At 37.9% G+C, this 23,873-nt stretch overlaps 1 protein-coding gene across 4 annotated transcripts; it reads left to right on the forward strand.

Annotated features, from left to right (window-relative positions):
* Positions 1-352: 352 nt before the first annotated feature.
* Positions 353-23,755, forward strand: LOC6575679 (polypeptide N-acetylgalactosaminyltransferase 5). Of its 4 annotated transcripts, none has more exons than XM_002001652.4 (11): positions 353-421; positions 1,014-1,066; positions 14,934-15,762; positions 15,833-16,188; positions 16,314-16,480; positions 17,097-17,415; positions 17,726-17,903; positions 18,218-18,398; positions 22,076-22,215; positions 22,307-22,540; positions 22,597-23,755. In XM_002001652.4, exons 3-11 carry the CDS (start codon positions 15,583-15,585, stop codon positions 22,741-22,743), a joined length of 1,902 nt encoding a protein of 633 aa, XP_002001688.1. In that variant the 5' UTR covers positions 353-421; positions 1,014-1,066; positions 14,934-15,582; the 3' UTR covers positions 22,744-23,755. The 4 variants fall into 4 exon arrangements, with proteins under 4 accessions (XP_002001688.1, XP_043864998.1, XP_043864999.1 ...); XM_044009063.1 differs by having other exon boundaries at positions 369-656; XM_044009064.1 differs by lacking the exon at positions 18,218-18,398 and adding an exon at positions 20,471-20,651 and having other exon boundaries at positions 369-656.
* Positions 23,756-23,873: the final 118 nt, after the last annotated feature.

The following is a 23,873-nucleotide window of genomic DNA, read 5'->3' on the forward strand; positions in this document are numbered from 1 at the left end:
ATTCAATTAATTTTATAAAATGTAATAAATAACAAAGGAAAATAATTATTTCTTATTACAATTGATAAACTCTTGTATTTAATATTGATTAGATAAAATGAATAAGCTATAAAATATCGTATTAGATCCAGCTCTTTAAATACATATGTATCAGCATATGGGCCGCGTGTTGCTTGATTTTCCCGCAACATTTACGTCGAGTGCGGTCATAACTTGCACTTGTTCGCACTCTTCCATTCACAGCAGCTGGCCACATGTTGCCAAGCGAAAAATACCAGGGCTACAGCGCTGTCAACATGCTGCCACCCAAGTTGCATCAACATAGAGCTGCTCTATCGATGTATCGATAATGAGTTGGGGTTTTTTCACTCATTCTTTTCTGATTCAACAAACGGTGCGGACGCGTGGCGTGGTCTGTTTTGTATGTATTTAATAAAATAAATAAAAAACAAATTAAACGCTTTTGTTGAAATACGGCGCGTACGACGTGTACGCCAGCAAAAAATACACGCGAAAGTAATTTAAATACAACTTACGCACACCCCAGGCAGCAGTCGAGCCGGCGCTACGACAGCAACCCGTTTGTTTATAAAAAAAAAAAAAAATATTAAAAAAATTAAAAAAAAAAAAAAAATTGTAATTTTAAGTGTTTCAAAGTGAGTTAAATTTTGCAAAAAATATGATATTTCGCATTGTGAAGATTTGATAACTAATAAAAGAAAATAGGCAAAGTGCCACACACACATCCATACATAAACACCGCTATTATTGTGTGCGTTTGTATTTGAGTGCGCAGGCACTTGATACCTACTACACGAAATAAGAAAGAGAAAAAAATTACTACACACGCTCACACACACACCACTGATTGTAGTTGTAGTTGTAGAAAGTGCGTCGGGCGCGTTTTCGCATCCAATTGCAGCGCGTAAATAAGTAAATAATCCGGGCAAATCGCGTGCACATTTTATGCTCTGCCTCAGCTGCTGCTTCTAACATTTTCGTGTGCTTCACAGGAATTTCCCCTGCCAGAGACTCCAACAGCGACGCCGACTGCGCAACGTTTAAGGTAAAAATAAAGCAACGTTTTTCTCCTCTTCTCTCTTGAGTTTTTGTTTTAGTTAATTTTTATTGCTAATCTCTTTTCGAGTGCGTTTACATTGGTATTTTTGTTGCATTGTCTTGAACTTGATTCTGATTGGAGGTCGCTCAATTAAACCGGTTCGCGGCTGATTTCTCTCCTCTCCCCTCTCTATGCAACCAGATGCTCATCTCTAATTCAAGCGGTTGCAATTCTGCTTTTTGTTGGTTTTTCGCCCAAGTTGATGTTGTGTTTGTTTGTGTGTCTTTTAGTCGACGCAGGTTTTTCTTTTATCTGCTCTGCACCCATTTGCAGTCGCTTTTATCGTCGTTTGGGGGACATTGTAAATGCGTTTGTTTGCTTTTTTTTCCTTCTCCATTTGCCTTTTATCAACTCAACCAACTGGCCGGCGCACAGTGGCACCAAATGCATTAAGGCCGCTTTTTGCGCTGTAATTAATGTTAAGTGCTCATCCCTCATCGCTTGCCCACCTGAGCGAGCAGTATCAAAGTGGTGAAGTGGGGTGGGGTGGTCCGGTATTGTGGGAGCCTCTGCAAGTACTGGAAGTGCTGATTGCATTGCGAATTATTGCAGTTACACTTAGAGAAATACTGAACGACCAAAAGAACCTTGAACTTGTACTTGTAAAGTTAATATATAAACTATTATCGTTATAAATATCTAAAATAAGATAAATATTCCAATATCATGTATGTAAATTATCATATTTACTATACTATAGATATACTATAGATATCACTTTTAATTATATATGTACTTGCAACTGGTTGTACGCCCAAAGTTGGATAAAATTATAAAGAAAAATAATAATATATATTTCATTTTACCTCAAATAAATATTCTAATACATTCACAAAAATCCCCATATTATGTACTCTTATACTGCAAGTATAATTTCTAGCTGGAATACTGTATCAAGGAAATTTCAAAATAAGTCCATATCACATATGCAAATATCGATAATAACTGTTATACAGGAATTTGGCCGAGTGTATGGAAATTTTCCGACTATAGCCAGCAGTTAGCCCGAAGTACTTAATTGCCTGCCTGGCCAGCTCTGCAGCTTTACCAGCTTGCCTGTTTCTCCAGTTGTTGTTGCTGCTGCTTGCTAATGCTGTTTTCTGACCAAATGAAGCTATAAAGTGGGCCATGGCGCACTGACCACAAGCAGATAACTAGCCACATTTAATGTGCCCCGATCGTTGTTGCAATGTCCAAAGTTGTACAAGAGAAAGCTATCAAAAGCGCGAAAATTCCCCTCAGACTCAGGCACTAAAACTACACACACACACAGAGATAGAGAGACTACTACATGGCACCTGCAATAACAGTTAGTGCTACAGCAGCACAGGCACAGATGTGATGCTCTCTAAATTTCCCCACAGTCCAACTGCAGCTGTTTTTACAATACTGTGTAGAAAATGTCATTTGGTACTTTGCACATAAAAAATATGAATGAAATATGAGAACTTTACTAATTTTTAAAGGTCGTTTGCCGTTAGAAGTTAGGGTATTAGCCAAATGGTTCATGGCAGATAAAAAATTATTAATTTTTTGATTGCTTTTAGCGTGTTATTAAAATTATGAAAAGCAAAAGAAAATGGAACAGAATTGAAAGGCGAGAAAACAATTTATGTTAACATTCAAAAGCTTGCAGCTACGAGGAGGAGAAGGAGTAGAATTCGTAGTAAGCGTTGGGCGTTTGACTTTGTTTCAAGCCAAATCTAGCGGCTTGATTTTGATTAATAGCAGATTTAGCCTTTATTTCATCGAATCTATAACTTTAAATTTGGCTTAAATATAATATATTTGCCAGAGTTATCAACCAATTTTCTAAAACATTTATTTTATAGCTAAGTAATGTATAGAATCTAAGGTAGCCTGATTTTTGGCTGCAAACTGGCTTCTTTTATTTCTGCTGCGCCAACACTGTTTGCACTTTACCGTTGCAGCAGGCGGCGCTATTCATCCTTTTCTGTTTTTGTTTCACTTCTCCGTGTGCCTTGTCTAGTTGTTGCTGCTTGATTGACTTCTCGTTGAGAAGGCCATCATCGCCATCATCATCATCATAATCATCAACAACTGCTAGGGGCTCTCACAGAAAACGTTAATCACTTTCAAAGCTCGCACATTGGACATTTTTTCTTAAATTTTTTGTGTGTTTTACTTGAGTTCATTTGTGCTTTTGCATACCTCTGTCCTTCTCTCGCTCTGCCTCATACTTATAATGTGGTATTGCCTTGGGAGTTTGGCTTGGCCTTAGCTGCACGCCCGCAACAGCAACAGCAACAGCAACAGTAACAACAACAACAGCAGCAGCAACAACAAATACGTTGTCAAGTTGGCGTCTGCTTTGGCTACAATACAAGCATCATTGGCCTTATTTCTTTTAAGCTATTCTCGTCGTTATTGTTGTTGTTGCTGCTGTTGCTCTTACTGTTTGCTCTGTCTGTCACTCACACAGACACAGCCACTGCCACACGCACACAGTCAAGCAACGACTTTTATCTACAGCTGACGTTGCCGCCTTCGTTTATTTGCACAGCTTTTACTCGACTTACTTTATTTCCCCACCCCCACCTCTCCCTCGCTGAATCTTTGTTCTTGCTGTCCATTTGCTTCCGAAAAATGATTACGCAGCATTTTCAACTAGCAGCAGCCACTTTGTTACTTGAGAACTTTACTCAAAACCCACCCGCCCACTGCCCTCCTCGTTCTCTCTCTGCCTCTCTCACTTGCTCTCTTGCGACTTGATCACCAACAAAATCGTTTTCTTTTGAAGTTTCCAAGCGCTCTTTTAGTTTCTATTTTTGGCGGACAAAAAAAGTTTCACAAACGAAAAAAAAAAAAGTTAAATTAAAATGTATAAACGTAGTTAATGTGGAGTGCACACAAAAGAAACGACATTTTTTTATTGCCACATAATAATTTTTATTTTTTCATACAACGCGCTGCCGGCTGTCATTTTCGTTGTTGTTGTCTTTTACAGAGTGGCTAACGTTAACAGCTGTGACACTTACTTTGTGTTATATTTTGACTTGCAATGTGAACGTGTAAGGGAATTTATAGCTATTTCAAGTTAACGTAAGCAATAACAGCGCTTCAGTTGCTTAACATGGAAGCTAACATATACATGTTAATATGCAGTAAATTAGATTTAGATGTAATACAGATGTATATATTAACATATATATGTTAATATGCTGTAAATTTGATTTAAATGTAATGCATATGTATGTATATTTAATTGATAGGTCCACATCGTGTCATGTTATGTTAACATTATGGGGAAATATGTATAAAAACTGCATTTTCTTTCTGAACACTGCTGACTTTAATCTACATTTGATATTCAGGAAAGTTTCCAGTATATTATGACTTTCAGAATTATCAAAAACTTCTTGCGTATGTAAATATGCATGCACAGTTCATATTTGACATGACTTACTTCATTATTTATGATAATATGCTCTTCGAGACTTAAAATAGTTGCTTCACAGAGTCGCATTAGCATTGGGAATGTGCACACCGAGAGCGAAAATTCTGTTTTACTTTTCTTTGCTTCAACTTTTTGTCTGTTTTGCTGTCTTTCGAATGTAGTCTAATGAATAAGGCTTGATTATTTATGAGCATAAATTAAAAATTTACAGCGCAACGCACACGAGAGAGACACACATACCTATATATATTTGTATATATATATACATACATACCTAATTCAATTATGCTGCAAATATTTCATATTGCAAAGCAGCAAGAAATTTATGAGCCATGCGTTGCTCGACGCCCCCTACCTAAGCAGCGACAGCCCCAGGGCCAAACGTAGCTGTACTTGACAAAGCCCTGGAGTTATAGCAACAACAACAATAGCAGCAACAATGTCAGCCATAACAACAACAACAACAACAAAAGCAGCAGCGGCAGTGACGCGTAGTCAACGCCAACGCCAACGCAGCAGCCAGCGCAGCATTTTTGCCAAGGTTGGCAGCGTTGGAGTTGCAGTAGCAGTAGCAATGACAACAACAACAAGAAGGGGAAGCAGAAGAGAAATAGCGATAGCCGTAGCGAACCCATAAATGTTGATCAACTGTTGTTTGTTTTATGGCTGTGGCTATGGCTGTCACTGTTGTTGTTGCTGTCACTGTTGTTATTGTTGTTGCTATTGTTGCTGCTGCTGCTGCTGCGGCTGTTAACTATTAGCGCGTGAAACGCCGCCACGCAACTAACAAGCGGAAAAAATCTTTGCAGATAGTCGTAGCCAGAAAGAGAGCGACATATTGAGAGGGCGCCCGAGGGGTGTTCATTAAGTAATTAGTTCCACTTAATATGCTAAAATATGTGTGTCATATGTGCTATCAAAGTTAACAATGTGACAATGTTTTGATGAGGAAACTATGTTGCAATTGTTCACTTAGCGAGGCGCCAGGAATTAACATTTAGGTGTCTGCGAGCTGGTTCATTAAAACGAACTAGTGTAAATATACAGCTGAATAAACATGACAGCTACATAGAAGGTTAACAAGTTTTTTATGTGAAAGGGAACCTGTTCCTTAAAAAAAACCTGGCCAAGTTCCTTAGTTCCTTAAAATGAACTAGAGATCGATATAATTCACTCCTTCATTCGACTGAAATAGTCAACATATCCACCTGAGTACTAGAATGTCGCATCTAGGGTATGATACGAATAAGCTAGTGAACATATTAGTTGAAAGAATATTCTGAATATTTAGGCTTTTAAGGTGATAGAGAACTGGTCCATTAAACTGAACTATTCAATCTTTACGAAAAACCTACAAAAGATGCATCTTCCTTTTTTTCATTTTTAAAAAATCAAGCCATATATGTCTGTAAAAGGTATTGGTAAAAGGTTTTGACAACATTTTGAAATCATGTTTGAGAATTCGCCTAACATTGTTCCGCACTCAAGTGTATGAGCTAGTTTGCGTCACTAGTTCCTGGTTCTCATATCTTAAATTGATTGGACGTTCGCCTCGCCTTTGATAAGAGCCGCAAGAGAACAAGAAGAAGAAGAAGAAGCAGCAGAAGCAGAAGAAGCAGAGGAGGCCAAGCAACGCACGACTGCACTTTGGCTAATTACGAAGCGGGCCACTAGCCCAGGGTCATATCCGTCCCACCCATAGGCCAAGGCAAGGGGTAATCGAAAAGTTACGCAACTTTTTAATTAGTTGAGATGTTTTTAGTAGAGGTTCCCCTCATGGCAAACATATTGACGAGCCGACGAGAATAATCGCATTAAAAACTCTTATCGATTTTTGAAACTAGTTACTCAAGCGATCTGGCATTTGCATTCGCATTACGAGCTCCTGCTCTCTTACTTTATTGTTATCATAATGCACGTGACGTAGCTGCAGAAAAGGTCTTTGTGATACCCTATAAATATTTTGGAACTACTGCAGACGGCTTGGGTGACAGGACATTGAATTTTTGAATCACATAAATTATATTTCTTAATGCATTTTCATTGTCGTAATATACTGCAAAAATTTTGTTTTATAGTCATTGGGCGAATTATCCTAAAGATTGTTTCTATCAACAACTTCTATCTCCAATGTTGTCTCTATAAATGCTGCAGCTTATATTTTGATTTATCTGCCTTCAGCTAGTAATATGCTCAGCCTTTAGCCTCTCATTTGAGTGCTTGTAGGGTATCTTTTCGTCATCCAACCTGTCACAATCTCTTCGTCAACTGGAGCACCCATACTTGTTACGCTTGCAAAGTTAGCAGCAGTGGACGTCTTTGTGTGTGTGAGGGTGAGATTGAATGCATGTGTGTGTGTGTGTGAGAGTAAGTGTGTTCGTGGCGCCACACACAGACAAAAGCTGAGGATTACGTGGCCACGTCTCACGCAAATTCATGCCATAGAAATGTGTTGCCATTGTCGCCGGCACGCACTGGACATATAATATATTTATGTATGTATGTACATATACGTATACATGTATGCATACGTGTATATATACACAATACACGTATTGTTATTGCAGTCAATCTGTCAGTTAGTCAGTCAGTGAGTCAATCGCTTATACAGCCATTCACTCACATGTTGAGTGCCCCACGACGGGCGCCGCCGCTGCTGTTGGGCAGGACGATTAAGCGCTGAGGGCAATAATAATAAGGAAATAACATTTTAATGGCACCACAAAGGAGAGAAGAAGAAGGGCGAACGCAGAGAAGAGGGATGAGCGGGCGCAACTAAAGAGCGACGACGACAAGTATTATGGAATGTGTGCGTATGCACGTGTGTGTGTGTGTGTGTGTGTGTGTGTGCGTGGGAATGAGTGTGTGTGGATGCGTGAGGGTTGCTAGGAAAACCGCAAGACAAACGAATGATGTCAACAGCTGTTAACGTTCATGCGCGCACATTATTGCGAACAAGCTTAAACGTGATTTATGACGATTGCTGACTGCTTACAGAAAAGCCAACATTGATTACAAATGCAGAACTTTGATTTTTTTTTACTGAATATATATTTTTTGAAATAATAAGCATTTCATTTGAAATTTGAACTTAACTGTTTAGTTAACTAATATAAAACTTTTTATGGAATATTATCACAATTTCATTGTCAACGCTTTCTTTACTCATGATTCGCATCGCTTAATGTTGATCGCCTTAGCTGCAACGCATAAGCGAGAAAACAGTGTCTCTAATGCTGTAATCAGCGCATGGTAAAAAAGTTAATGATGCGGGTCAAGTCGTCGGCGTCCGCTGACGGCCATGGACCAAATGTCAAATCAAAAAAAAAAAAAAGTAAGAGAGAATAAAATGTGAAAAACTTTTCTCAAGCTTGCGGATTTGTTCCATTTTGTAAGGCTTGAGCCCGAAAAGAAAAAGTTTTTCATGAAAGCATTGTAAAAGGAAAAAATAATTTAAATATATATTTTAAGAAAGTAATATATACATTATTTAGTACTCATTAGTGTTTAGGAACAATTTACAGGGTATGTTAACAGCCTTCAGGCTTAGAGCAAAACAAACTTTTTCGAATTGGGATGCCACAAAACAACGGCGAAAAAATTGGGACACTTTTATGTTTGTAAAAAAGGAAGGGAATGATTTGCTTTGCAATGGGATTTCATTTTTTTTGTTGTTGTTGTAATTTTGCTCGCTGGCAATTGCTCATTGCTATGCAAACGGTTGGACACGGACGCTTAGCATATTTGCTGCTTTCTAACCGTACAGACACTGCCCACCGCCCACGCCCACGCCCATTTGTCTGGTACATTTAACAGCAGAGGGAATATTTAAAACCAAATACCAAAATCCCATCACTGAGCATTGGGAAGTTGTATGCGGCTTTGTTATACATTTTAAAGAGTGTGAGAGGGGGAGAGAACGAAGGGATATTGTAGAGGGTATTTGAATTATGGCAGAAAGCTTAGACGCGAGGTATATTGTGTATAGAACAACTGTTATAATAAAAGAATTTTTTTTTACGTGGTATTGTCTTATATTTATAGTAAATTATAGCTCAGAATATTTATAAAAGAAAAGTTGTATATTATAAGATTTTATCTATGTATTTGTTTTATTACAGTATAGGGTATTTTGTGCGTGTCATATCAGGATTAGTTGTTCTTCTTTTTGCAATGAAAAACTCGTGCAACTTACCATACAAATTGTTGGAATTAGCGCAAGCTTTTGTATGCGCGCCAATCGCGCCCGTTGCCAACCCACCACCCCCATCCCCCTAGCAGCAGCAGCGGTAGCAGCCTCTGTTGCAGAACCTATTTGCTTTTAATTAAAATGCGTGTCAGGAATGTTTTCTTCTTTCTTTTTTGTGCCTTTTTTTTGGGTTTTGTGTCAAAGATTCGGTTTATGAGCTGCTGATGAGAGACAAGGCAAATGCGTTGAATATCTGATGACCAGAGCGTCATAATGATAAAGATAATGATGATGACGATGATAATTAAGTTGTTCTTGATTCAGTAGAGCTGACTTTCGGAGAAAACAGATTTGTAGCCTTATTTCGTGACAGATTCGAAGAGCTTTTTTTTATGTGCTTACCTGTTATATAGTAAATTAGCTAAGTGCTATAAATGTATTCAATTCCATTTTAGGATCTCTTGGTCATTTGAGGAATTTAAGGAATTTAAGCCAACACTGAAAGATATTTATTTGTTTATTGACACAAATAGGCCCATTTGCTGTATATATGTATGTATATATATGGATAAAAATGGGCAACAATTTAAACAGCTTTTTCTTATATTTGTTTTACTTTGTAAATAAAATTTCGTTAATTTGCACAGCTTTTGGTTTGCAGCTTTACTTATTTATGGAACGTACTTATTAGGGGTCTGTGTTTTATTCTTGAAGTTCTTAACGCTATCAAGCTTATGGGACGATATCTAAACTGAGACTAGAACCTAATAACCTAAAAATGAATGTGGAATTTTTGAAGATAAAAACACTTGAAAACAGTGACTTAAGAATTCACGGAAACTTATTTATCATTTAACAAACTTTGTTTAATTGACATTATTTTATAGCCAAACGCTATCATTATTCAAGTAGTGAAATCTTTAACAACATGTTGCTAGAAATAGTAACCTGGAATTCAGGAACAACAGCGTTTACCTACCGTAAATCTACTACTTGATATTGATATGAAAAACAAGCTTTAACATTTTTAGTTTCGATCTTTCTCTCTTGTTCTCACTCTCTCTAACCCATATTTAATTTTTATCGCACAGCTGATCCGTTAGCTTGTTCAGAGTCAGAATACATTTAGATGTAGTAGAGTTAATCAGAGTTCGATAAGAGCCGGTTGGCGAATTAACATTTTGTTATTTTTATTATCAAAGCGCAGTTCATTAACCCGTTGCGCCAAAGACGATGCGTCGCTTAAAGTGGAACGTGTTTGAGCTCTCATATGCATGTGTGTGTGAGTGTGTGTGTGTGAGTGTGTGTGTGTGTGCTTGTGACTCTCTGTGTGTATTTATAGACCTAATTTGTAGCACTGTGTATTGCCAGCAGCAAGTAACTGAATTAATTTTATTTGTGTGCGTGCTCTCTGCTCTCGCTCCACCCGCTCTCCTGCTCTCCTACAATAAGCGGATCAGCTTGTCCTCATCTGGCGTTTGGCCATCACGGATCATTGAAACGCGCCAAGTGCAGGGCCAGCCAATGCAGTCGCACTCTGCGTCTCTCGCTGTTTCTATCTCCCTCGCTCTGCCTAATGTAGGGTACTGAATGCATGCGGGTGCGGCTTTTGATGTGTTTTTGCTCTCACCCAAAGAAGCGGTATTTTATATGTGGGATTTTTTTGTTCCCCATTTGTGGTGTTGTTTGCGCTTGTGTGCATGTGCGCTTGTGCCTGTGTTTGTGTTTCTCAGCGCGTGCTTAATTATACAAAATGTGTTTTGCGCTCGGCTTAACAGCCCAGTGATTTATTTTGGTAGCTCGCTGGCGGCAGCATTCGAATGATGAATTTATTTGTGTGTGAATGCGTTTGGCATGTGGAATGTGTGTGTGCCTGTGTGCTGCATTTGTTGTTGCAATAATAAATTGTGGGCATGGAATTCATAAAGGTGATATCAAGCATGTGAGAAATTTAGTTTGGATTTATGATGCTGAACTACTGCAGGACATTTATCAATGTGGATTGTAAGTAGTGGAACTGATTGTGGATTGTGATGTTATAAATAAGTATATACATACACATGTGTTTGTGGCAGATGAGCTATGCATAGGGATATTTTAAGGGAAATTTACGTTGTATATCTTCTATTTCTATTATGTGGGTCATATCTGAAAATTGTAATAAGGGACTCAGACATAGGCACAGATTCATTAATTTACTGATTTCATGTTCATTTCACATAATTTGGCTTTATTCGTACCATGGGAACCAGTTGACCGTCATCATAATCGTCGTTCAGGGGTCTCTAGTCGCTGCAACTATTAAATTTTTAATTTTTTTTGTAATTACACAATTTGACATTTTCATTAATTGAGCTTAATTGCTGACATTTGCGAATGGTTGTGTTTCACTGTGCTTTTTGTTTTCCGTCGCTTAATTGCATTTTCTGTTACAATTTCATTTGTAACTGCTGCTGTTGTTGTTGTTGTGTTGTTGTAAAACAAGCCGCCAGCCACTTGACGCGACCTTTGCCAACTTGCCAACTCGCCAATTCATTAATAAATTGCTCAAATAGCTTTAAAACAGCTTTTTTCAAAACTGTTGTTGGCTGCTCAGTTGTCACCACGTCACAGCGATGTTTCAGTGTTGCCCATATGGCTGAAATCTCGCTAACAGCTTTAAGCGGCGGATGTGGCTGATAAATCGTAATTAGAGTTATTTTAGCCTTTAACACGAAGAATTCAAGAATACAATATCAGTAATTTTCATTACTTCCCTTTCCAATAAATATCTGAAGTAATTCATTTTATGTGCTGCTATCTTGGGCGTCAAAGCTTTTCACATGAAATTGACACAGATTTTCATCAAATTAATTGTTGTGGGGCGTTTAAAGTGAGCGCCGCACACTCAACAAGCAAAAACATGTCAAAGTGTGCTACAAGTGCCACGCACACTTACACATACACACGTGTACAGTGTACCACGCCTACACCAGACACGCTTATCAGTAGCCATAAACAGCTCTAGCAACAGTCGTCGCTCTCTTAAAAAAAAAAAAAAAAACTTTGCTTCCGCCGCGCTCAGTATGTCCATAGCGCCGTTACAAAGTGTAGCAGAGAGAGTGAGATCGCTAGAGGGGGCCAGACAGCGAGAGTCTATGCTGGGTGAGATGTTTGTGCTGGTGTGTGTGAGCGCACAGCAGCACGACGTCGTGTCGTTTCAATTTATTACACTTTGACAGCTTTCCGAAACACTGTGCGACGCGCTGTGCGACTTTTAATTAAAATACAAAATTTAATTTACGCACGCTATGCAGCGTAGCTAGCAAAACTTTGTTACTAAAATTAAAAATTGAATGCTGAACAACAAGAGCTTATCAGCACACAGACAAAAACTCGTACACCAATGCGAAATCAAAGTGAAAAGGAGAAAACGCGATAAACACAAATCAAAGCAGCAGCAGCAGCAGCTCACAAACGGCGCCCACACACACACACACACACGTGCACGTTTGCTCTCCTTCTCTTACACTCACACTCTATTACACTGCGGCTGTTTACATTGAGGCTGTTAATATTGTTGTTCTCGCTGTGTGTAGAGCATTTGCTGATTTGTCGTTTTTGTGTTGGGCTGCCTTGCCTCAATTGATTTGAATTGAATTATAATTAGGTGATAAATGGGTCTTTATTAATATTTTTAACGTTAATAGCATAAGAACCAATAAGCTGTTTGCATTGATTACAGCAGAACATTAGATGTTTATCTGTTGCATATGCCTGTTAGCAGTGATTAGCTGTTGATTAACAGTCCAATTAACAGGCGTTGTCTAACAGTTGAAGACCTTTTACTTTCATGTGCCGCCTGCTACAGTGGGTGCTCTAAATGTATGCACGCCTAACAATAGAACTCGCACATTTTTGACATTTCAATTAATTTGAGTTCAATTATAATTTCGTTTATCATTTACCGTTTCCTATACAAATCCTACACATGAATAATTTATTGAGTTTGAATCACGATTGCGTAAAATTGTTGCATAAATTATTCATAAATTAAAGCACAACAAAAAATAACTGGATTGATTAATTGAAATACTTTTTATATGTTTTTATGAATATTTTAAATACTGTTTATTTGAAAGCATTTTGTAAATAATATATTAAACGAAATGTGACAGCAGCATTACACAAAAAGCTTTTGCAAAAATTATTAAATTGCTCGGGCAGACATTCATATGAATGTATGTACACTGTAAAAAATGATTGCAGCAAAATTAAAGAATGCCTATAGAAAAGTTAAAAAAGAGAACAATATTATTTATTATATTTTAATTAATGCCGTTTTTATAAAAATTGTAATTTATTTTTATATACTTTTACAATAGTCTTTTCCGTGAGCAGCTCAAAACCCGTTTTGTATCTTTGTTATTGGGTGCATTATTGACAGCTTGTCCTGTGGCGCACACTGAAGGACACTCTGGCAACGCTGCTAGCTTTGGCTGTCATTTGCCACTTCGTTATTCTGCCCCGCTCGCTCTGCTGCTCTCCTCATCATTCGCTGCTCTGCACATGCAACTGCATATTTTAACAGCTTTGCCCTTTCAACTAACCGCCCTCTCCTCACTCCTGTCTGTCTCTCTGCATCTCTTTCGCTCGCGTGGCCTCTCGACAAGCGCTTGACGTGTGCGTGCATTGTGCTATGGGAAACTGGTTTGGAATGCGCTTACGCCTACCCGCTCTCCCTCCCATTCCTCACTCTATGCATCAATCTCTCTCGCTTGCACTGCCCTATCATGCTATCTAGGCGCAGCTTTGGCACTCGTCGCATGCCTTATGAATGATTCAAATGCATGTTATGTGCGCAAAAAGAAGACGAAAAAAATACCGCTAAGAGTTGTTGCGCTTTTTCGTGATACCCATTGATGCACTGGAGCTCTTATTGGATGCATGGAAATCTTTTTTGATATTTTCAATTTCATCTCTATTATTAACAGCAGTCAATAAATCAAACTGTTGCCTTATATCTGAGACGAAATATGTATGTACATATGTACAAACATACATAAAGTTGCTCTGATAGTTGTTGGAACAGTTAAGGAAATTTGTAAACAGACTGTAAACTGCAAACTTACTTAACAATTAATGTTAAATGTGGACTCTAGTTTAATGTTAATGTTAAACAGAATTTGCTTGCTTTTATAGGGTATATTTGGAGTCTAGAAGCCTGCGCTGTAAAATTTTCACATGATTCGAGTCGCCACCGACATCTCGTTTTTGGTGCCGGTTTCCGTTAGTCTGTTTTAACAAATTGTTGTTTTTGTTGCTGCTGTTGTATTGTGGCATTTTTAGGAGCGCTGCGACTATGACCTTTGTCAACGGAATTTGGGTACCAATTTGTGTCTCTTTTTCTTCCTCCTTTTTCGTAAAATGCTTCTGAGGATTTTGTGGTTTGAGCTGACATTAGAGAAAATGCCACTTGAATGTTTCTTTTTTCTCCATTGTATTCAATTTATTGACACGAAATTTGCAGCTGGGAAAAATTCCAGGAAATCTCGGTAGAAAATTTTTGCGATAAGCTTAGGGGAGAAATTCCTATTGCGTTAGCACTTTACAGTTAGTTGGAACTTGAGCATTTCATACAGTCTTATAAGATAAATGTGTACTGTTAGCTAACAGCTAAGTAAACAGATAACAGCTTTAGAAAAGGTTTCATAGTATTGTGGAAAATTGTTGATATAAATTTATATATTGTTAAAATGTATTGTTCCGTATTTTACAATTGGACTTTTACATAGAATCCCATAGGATTAATGCGCACTGTTAGTTAACAGCAGAAAAAGCTTTTAACAGATTGCATTGTTGTTATTTGAAAGTATTCCTATTGGAATTGGTTTCTGCGCTACCATTGGAAAGGTCTTATAAGATTTATTGATATTTTAAAAAATATGTGTATGGCACAATTGTTCATTAAAAACAATAAAAATTGTTGAATTCAAGTTTGGCTTGAAACCGAAAATATTTGCAAGTCATATTTCAAGTTGAGTTCGTCACTGAACAAAGAGCTAACAATTTATTGTGTGACCAAAAACTCGTAATCTCAACGAATAAAACTTTCATTTTCACCTTAGACATATATTTACATACATAAATTATAGTTTTATGGTATTTTTTGTTGTTTCTCTTGTCGAATTTTTGTTAATGTTGATCTTTGTATGCTTTCTTTACAGTTGACTTGTTTCTCAAGGTCTTTCGGAGACACATAAAAGGAAGAGGAAGAGGCGAGCAACAAACTGGTTATTGGTGGGGCTATGAGCTGGCAGCGGGTGTCGAGGGGACTGGAGTGTACCGGAGAGGATGCCACAAGGGGGGCAACTAGTTAAGCAACACCAACAACAAAAGCAGCAGCCGCTTGACTCTGCGTAGCATGAGAAAGAGACAGAGGGAGAGAGAGAGAGAGAGTGCGACTGCTACACAAATGTGCCAAAACAACAACAGCAGCAATAGCAGCAACGAAAAAATAATAGCAATTCATAGGAAGAGCAGCGCGTGTTAACCAAAAGTCTGATCAGAAAAGTTCTATACTGTTTACATTTACAACAACATTCACATATCCTTAGTGTGTGTATCCTATGAGTGTGTATCAATAGTAGCCAAGCATGACAGACAAAAGCAGATTGCTGCAACCAGTTAACATGAACGAGCATTGAGTTGAGCTACGTCCGAAACAGACAAAAGCTGATTGCTGCCAAACTGAACAACTGACAGTAAAGAAATCAAATTTGTCTTGCAATTGAAAATTTGTACAGTTAATAAAGGTCAAACTTTGACAGTTTGACAAGCGCACAGCATTCACACATATACATATATAGAGTTAACATGACGCTGCAAACATTTACACGCAAAATGCGCGGACGCATGCGCTCAAACACCTGTCGCATTGTCCTGCTCACCTCATTGGTTTGGGTCATATTTGACTTTGTCCTCATTGCCCGTTATTCGGACTGCATCGGTAAAGATGGCTGGCGTTGCCGGCGAGCCGGCGAATACGATGTTGAGGTGAGCTAATGATATATCGCATATAAAGGAGCTGTCATAAACTGTTATATCTCTGCCCATCCCTTTCTAGCTGCCCAACGCTGAGCGTTTGGCGGACGACAATCAGCTCGTTAATGACAATGAAATAAATACCGAGAAGTCACTGGATGGCGAGGATAATGGCGGTGGTCCGGCACCTATAATGGGTCAGGGCTTTGTCTCCGGTGGCATTTCGATGACCTATCGCAGTGTTGTCTTAAAGAAATGGTTCCAAGCACCCACAGTGCGAGAGTCTCGGGGTAAACCTGGTGAAATGGGCAAACCCGTCAAAATACCCGCCGATATGAAAGATCTCATGAAGGAGAAGTTCAAGGAGAATCAGTTCAACCTATTGGCCAGCGATATGATCTCATTGAATCGCTCGCTAACAGATGTGCGGCATGAGAAGTAAGTGTACGGAGAGGAGAGAATATCCTGTAGCTATTTAAAGTTATTAGCAGTTAGAAGAAAGAGTGAATAGTTTAGTTTACTAACTCATTATTTTAATAAACCTTATCATTATTATTTTCTAGCTGCCGTCACAAGCACTATCCTTCAAAGCTACCTACGACTTCAATAGTTATTGTCTTCCATAATGAGGCGTGGACCACCCTATTGCGCACAGTTTGGAGCGTCATCAATCGCTCGCCGCGTTCTCTACTAAAGGAGATCATATTGGTGGACGATGCCAGTGAGCGAGGTAAGCAACGAAACATAGAGCATTATATACATATAAATGTACATAGTTGTGGCAGCTAGAACAAACTTTTCTTCATCCCCCATACCCTCTTGTTCGTATTTGCATAGTTGCCTCTCATAATGTCTTCATGCCCTCACAATGCACAACGGAACTTGAGTGCCATTGGGACTTAGTGTGAGCGAGGCAGTTGGCTGCTCTCTCTCCTCTATGGTCCCGCTACATTACTTTGTTGTTGCTTGCTCTCTTTCGGTTGCTCTCTCAAATGCACACATGCATACGCAGCAAAGCTTCGTTGTTGTTAGCTATGCTTGATTATTTTTGTATGGAGTATTCAAGTGTTAGTGCGCTTGTGAAAAAACTCCTTGGAGCTTGCACACATATTCACATGCATAAGCAATACAAGCACTTTATTGCTTATGTATGTACAGACGGATTCAAGTGTGCATGCATGCTCGAAGACGTGCGTAAGTCTTGTTGCCTGTTCAAATTATACCCACGTTTCTCCGTCTCCCTCGCACTGGCGCTTGAAACTGTTGCATTTATTTAAAGTTTTTGTTGTACATTCAGTATTTTGATAAGTGTTCATCTATCTAAATGTTTCACTTTACTATTTCAGACTTCCTTGGCAAACAGCTGGAGGATTACGTGGCCAAGTTACCTGTGCGTACGTTTGTGCTGCGCACGGAGAAACGCTCGGGCCTGATTCGCGCTCGCCTGCTCGGCGCTGAGCATGTGACAGGTGAGGTGATCACCTTCCTGGACGCTCATTGCGAATGCACTGAGGGCTGGCTGGAGCCTCTGCTCGCTCGCATCGTGCAAAATCGTCGCACCGTCGTCTGCCCCATCATTGATGTCATCTCGGATGACACGTTTGAGTATATAACCGCATCGGACTCGACGTGGGGCGGCTTCAACTGGAAGCTCAACTTCAGATGGTGCGTGCCCTTACTACTTTGGCTTTCACTCAGCATAAACTTGGTTATACATATAGACTCTAATTTTAATCGAATTTTAATCTATCGAATGTGGTGCAGGTTTTATTGTTTGTAAAGTAGACAAGCTTTAACTGAGATGGCATTTTTGGTGGAGAAGTCTTTATTAGAAAATTTATAAGTTAAGGGGTGACTGAACCATAGTTCCTCAACAAGAGCTCTACAATTTTAATATAACCATATTTAATAGCTGACTTTGTTGCTTTTATCAATATTGTACATTAGATTCTCATTAAATTTTCTGTTCGTTCAGGTATCGTGTGCCGCAGCGTGAGATGGCGAGACGGAATAACGATCGCACAGCTCCGTTGAGGACGCCGACTATGGCTGGCGGATTGTTCTCGATCGACAAGGAATACTTCTATGAGATTGGCTCCTACGACGAGGGCATGGACATCTGGGGCGGTGAAAATTTGGAAATGTCATTCCGAGTAAGACCAAACGCACTGAAATATTTTCCTTCTATCGTTTTTCTATTCGTTCTTACAGCTACCAAGCCAAGCCGCAAAAAATTATAAAAAAAAGTGTTGCCCATTTGCCTACATTTATCATATAATCATTATAATAATAATAATGTTAATTATTGTTATCATTTTTCATTTACTCTACGCCTGATTTGAGTCATATCTTAATTTTTAATATATGTTTTATTTTTGTTTTCTAAATATTATTTCTAAAATTAAAAAATCGAATCACAAACAACGAAACACTAAAAAAAATACCAAATGCTGTGACAACTCTCTAGATATGGCAATGCGGTGGCATTTTAGAAATTATACCCTGCTCGCATGTGGGTCACGTGTTCCGTGACAAATCGCCGTACACCTTCCCGGGAGGCGTGGCCAAAATTGTGCTGCATAATGCGGCGCGGGTGGCCGAGGTATGGCTGGACGAGTGGCGTGATTTCTATTATGCAATGAGCACAGGTTCGCTAAAAAAAATACCGAAAATACCAAAACCAAGATTTACATTGACAAAATACAACAAAACTTATACCACACTAAATTCAATTCAATATATTCAAATACTATTAATGCGCATCTAACACTTGAATTTTTATATACATATTTTGATTGGCTTTCACTTGTTACTAAACAAAGAATAAAAAAAAAAAAAAAAAAAAAAAAAAATACTAAGAACAAAATTAACCCAAGACCAAAGAATTAGTTTCGGCTTGCCGGATTTAAAATATTTTTGCAGATATGGAAAAAATATATATGGTATTATGATTGTGAGTAGTGTACAAAGTATATAAGTATATATTTTCTTTATATATACGATAATCATTTAAAATCTGGTAAAACTTCTCAATTTTCATTACAAATATATACTTTAGTATTTATTTTAGTATTATTTTTTCACAATAACCCAATTCAAGATTTTCACTTTATAAAAAAAAGAAAACGATACAAAAGGTTTTTTTTTATCTAAATTGGTAAAACATATAGCAACAGTATATATTTTAGACAAGAAATGCAAGAATAGTTCGCTACTGCAAGAATATTTTGAAAACAGTTTCCAACCAACAAGCGCTACAATATACTAAAAATACTAAAACACATACAACAACACCAAAACACAATGCCAGAAAAACAAACCATAAACATTATTTTGAGCATAATTAACAAAACATTTGAATAATATATTGATATATATACACATATATAAAATATATATAACTAGCTAACTATATATACTACATGCATTTTATGTAATGTATCGTAACACACACAGAATATAATGTAATACTAAACTACAAAGAAAAGCTACTGCCTCTGTCGTCGCTTAACCAAATGTTAAAAATCCGACATATATATTTTTTATAATTTGTTAATGATCATAATTAGTATATTGATAAATATGGATTTGTTTAATTTTTAAATTTTCTTCATTTATATTCAAAATGTTTCGTAAATTTTTGTCTAAACGAGACGCCAAGGGCAACAGCCAAGCGCGAACTTTTTGTTATTAACTGAAAACTAACCAAAATACAATGAAATCAAAACGGAAAAATTTGGATAATACATTAATCATAACACTCATCTAACACTGAGTACTATTTTCCTTTAACTTAGGCTAAACTAAACTTAAATTTAATATTTATGTAATTTTACACGAATTGGTATTTCATATTCTAGAGATTAGTTTTTATTCCTAAGTTTTTTTTTTTTAAGTAATATATAATTTTTTGCAATTTTTTTATATAAGTTTATTTGTGACATTTTTGTAGGCGTCTCTCTCTCCCTCTCTCTCTCTCTCTCTCGTTCTTGGCTAGGATTGTTGGACTCACCTTTTGGCCATTCTCGTTGCAGCATTGAACCTGGCTTATAGAGTTTTGCCTGTTTTGCTTCGCAGCTGCTCATAACGAGTAACAGTTACTCGTCAACGTTAAGATTTACTCTCTATGAAGCTTGTTCGCTTATTGCTATTCGTTACAAATCGCTTACTTATTTTAACCTACTCGCTATAAGTACTCGTTGGTTGTTCATTACAACTACTCGTTAGAGGTACTCGTTATGTGCCTCTGCTTAGGCAGCTTCAACGACTAGCTACTCGCCACTTGCTTTAAACTATGATTGGCTACTCGTTATGAGTCAATTCATACTCACTTATTACAGCTGCTGCTTGCTATAACTAGCTATAGCGAGTAGCGAGTGTTTCACAGTAGCATATACAAAATACTCTATGATGTGCTGCACTCAAAGAGTAACCTAATTCGATAAGCTAATTATTAAGTGACCTCTATACCCAACTGCTTACCCATCCCTCTCTCACACTGCTCCGCCCTTTTTCAGCTCCCTAGGTACAGCTCCAACTCAGGTCAATATTTGCGCTTGGCCCAACTCTGTTACTGAATATATATGTGTACAACTCTATCTCTCCCTCTCTATCACTTACTCTCTCTCTCTCTTTCTTTCTTTCTCCTTAACCCCACTTTCATGATAACTCTGCCCGACTAACTGAACTCTTGACTGATTATTGGTGCCCCTGTGTCCAGGTTTGGATGTGCGGCGGCCTGCTTGAGATAGCGCCCTGTTCCCGTGTCGGTCATGTCTTTCGTAAATCAACCCCATATACCTTCCCGGGCGGTACGACGGAGATTGTTAATCATAACAATGCGCGTCTGGTCGAGGTGTGGCTGGACGACTGGAAAGAGTTCTACTACAGTTTTTATCCAGGTTAACGAACAACAACTAGAACAAAATCAAATAAAACTCTCGCTGAATGCAATTTCACTCTATCTGTCTGTCTCTCTCACCTGCTTTTCTGCTTCACTCTTTTTCTGTCTCTCTCTCTCTCTATATATCTCTCTATAATATATATATATATAGTTTAATATGTTTCATCTATATATATATATCTATATATTTCTTGTGCAAGCAGCACGCTCTGCATTTTGCAATTGTCTGTCTTATATACTACACACATATATGTATATTGTATTTACCTATATTCTATTATTCATATATATAGTTAAAATATATATATGATATATGGCATGGCCAAGTATTAAACAAAAACCCACCCATCACCCCCACAAGAACCCCCTTTATTTAATTGTGTTTTTCTGTGTATACTCGTTCACGAAGTGAAAAGAGTATATTGGTTGAGTGTAATCTCTATTTTGTACGCTCGCTCGTCTGTCTGTCTGGATGAATACAAACCATTTTTCCGCTTAAGAGGCTTAAAATCAATCATCATAAAATTTATATACTATGTAAGTAAATTCCAAATTTTCTATAACAGGAAATTTTGAATATAAATATATTGACGTATTGACAAGTCAAGATCAAAACTATATTGGATATATAAAGTTTTATCTTTAAATCTTTAAAGCATAAGGCACAACTGGAATTTTTTCAGATATATATAAGCCCTGCTAGCCTGTGAACGAGTATTGGCCAGCCGGATACGACCGGTTGAAACATTCTTATCCGTTTTTGTATAAGTCCATTGTTTTTCTTAACTTTTGCTTTGTCTATTTTCTTGTCCCATTCTTCTCACTCCCGAAGGTTCCGTTATGTCTATATATTTTTTCAAATTATTGGTTTGTATATTGTTTTGTCCAAAAGAAAAAGAAACATTCGAAATGATAATGCCACACCCACCCACACGACGCCTGTTTTTGTCCCTTCCCCGCTCTCCGACATTCACGCATTTTAGTTCGTATTTTCTATTTGATTAAGGGTATTCCATGAATTTGTTGAATTGAAATTTGTTGCACCTGGATACCCCTAATGTTATATGCTTTAAGCTATATATGCTGCGTACATTTTGTATATAGAAAAGTATATATGAATTATTATGCATGCTTTGTATAACCATATTAACTACATTTGTATATTTGCACATTTTTGGCTTCTGTTTAAATTTTTTGGGGAGGAAGTTCTGCACTCTCTCCTTTGCTTGCTTTTGTTTAATCGCACTTTGTCTGTACATAGCTGTTAACCAACACTATTGTAGCTTCAAATGAAAAAAATAATAACACCCACACGCACACTAACATAGATGTTCTACAGTTATTCTCCTGAAAGTTTACTAAAAATCTATCCCTCTTCTCTCTATGTCTTTCTCTTTGACATCCAATTTGGAACCCCTTTAGGCGCTCGCAAAGCTTCAGCTGGAGATGTTAGCGATCGTAAAGCTTTGCGTGAACGTTTGCAATGCAAAAGCTTCCGCTGGTATCTGGAGAACGTCTATCCAGAGAGCTTGATGCCACTGGATTACTACTATCTGGGCGAGGTAAGTCTTGAGTGTTCGATTTAACTTGGGGATACTCTTATTATCCTATCGAAAACTACAGTGATTAATCACTATATAAAATTTCTGATAGATACGTAATGCCGAGACTGAAACCTGCCTGGACACCATGGGTCGCAAGTACAATGAGAAGGTGGGCAGCAGCTATTGCCACGGCCTCGGCGGCAATCAGGTGTTTGCCTATACCAAGCGGCAGCAGATAATGTCGGATGATCTGTGCCTGGATGCGGCCAGCTCCAATGGGCCAGTGAATATGGTGCGCTGCCACAATATGGGCGGCAATCAGGAATGGGTGTACGATGCAGAGGTAAGTATTGGATGCATACCAATGTAAATAGATACCGAACGTAATCTGTATTGCAGGAGAAGTGGATCAGACACACGAACACGGGTCAGTGCTTGCAACGTGCCACGCGAGATGATGCAAGCACGCCGCTGCTGCGGCCCTGCAACTACTCCAAGGGACAGCAGTGGCTAATGGAGTCCAAGTTCAAGTGGCAGGCGCACTAGCTAATGGCTAAGCAGATAACTACGAACTACAACTAAAAACTAATAACTGAAGAACTTCCAATTTGTGTTTAAAATATATATGTTAACTAATTTGCCAGTAGATGGAGGAGAAGAAGTAGGAGCAGGAGCAGGAGCAGGAGCAGCAGAACATGCAGAAGGAGCAGAAGCAAGAATTCCCAGCATTGTGTGCGTGTTTTTAACTGAGTTTTCTGTAGCTCTAAGTTGATAGTTATTTCTGTTGTGTGTGTGTGAGTGCGTGTGTGCCGAATGTCTTCCCAATCAACGTGTATGCGTGCGTCTGTTTGTGTACATATATATCTCTATATAAAGCATAGATTTTGTGGTATATATATATGTATACTTCTATATATATATTGAACTAGCCCCGACCAAGTACCAATAAATTGGCATTTAAATGACATTGTGCTTCACAAAAAAATATAATAATAATATAATAATGCAACTAAGAAAGCTGCAGTCGGGCATGACCGACTGCTTAATGCTCGTTCACGGATCAGGAGCTTGCATCAAGTTAACTGTAAAATTTTGTCGGTCTTTGTAACCTATAGTTTACTCTTCGCCTCTGATGGGCGAAGTATATATATTTTTTATTTTAGCTTGACTATGCATTCCGAATTTCCAGCTTCTAACAGCTTTGACAATAGCATTTCAGTAAGGACACATAAAGTATTTCCCGTTTTTATATGCGTATCTAGAAATTCTTAACGGCTTATAGGTATTTCAAAGTCCCTAGCTTTGATGAAATCCAGGCGCCTAAATCTAGTATACCCTTTTCATTTCGTGAACGAGTATACAAATATTAATTATGTGTCATAGCAGCAAAATCGATATGAAGTTAAGCTATATGCATATATATATATATATATATATATCTGTAGCATATGGAAACCGAAGCAGCTCGCACATTCCCTTAGGTAATAAAAATATCAAGCGTTGTGTTTTATAAAATGAATATATACATATACCCATATATTTAATGGTTAAGTTACAATTTTGTTGTTTTGTTTTTTTCTTGAAATTTTCTTTCGCTTTGTACCAAATGAAACTCTTTGCGCTGCATATCATGAATTAAAAAAAAAAAAAAATTAACAGAAGCTTCTCAAATCATA

This window comes from Drosophila mojavensis, unplaced genomic scaffold (genome assembly GCF_018153725.1).
Source record: "Drosophila mojavensis isolate 15081-1352.22 unplaced genomic scaffold, ASM1815372v1 contig_36, whole genome shotgun sequence".
NCBI lineage: Eukaryota > Metazoa > Arthropoda > Insecta > Diptera > Drosophilidae > Drosophila > Drosophila mojavensis.

Bases quoted from the DNA above. Each gene is read 5' to 3' on its own strand.
- LOC6575679 (XM_002001652.4), top strand. From the start codon at position 15,583: ATGACGCTGCAAACATTTACACGCAAAATGCGCGGACGCATGCGCTCA. The intron at 22,216-22,306 runs GTAAGTCTTGAG...AATTTCTGATAG, and splicing joins ATTACTACTATCTGGGCGAG to ATACGTAATGCCGAGACTGA. The intron at 22,541-22,596 runs GTAAGTATTGGA...TCTGTATTGCAG, and splicing joins AATGGGTGTACGATGCAGAG to GAGAAGTGGATCAGACACAC.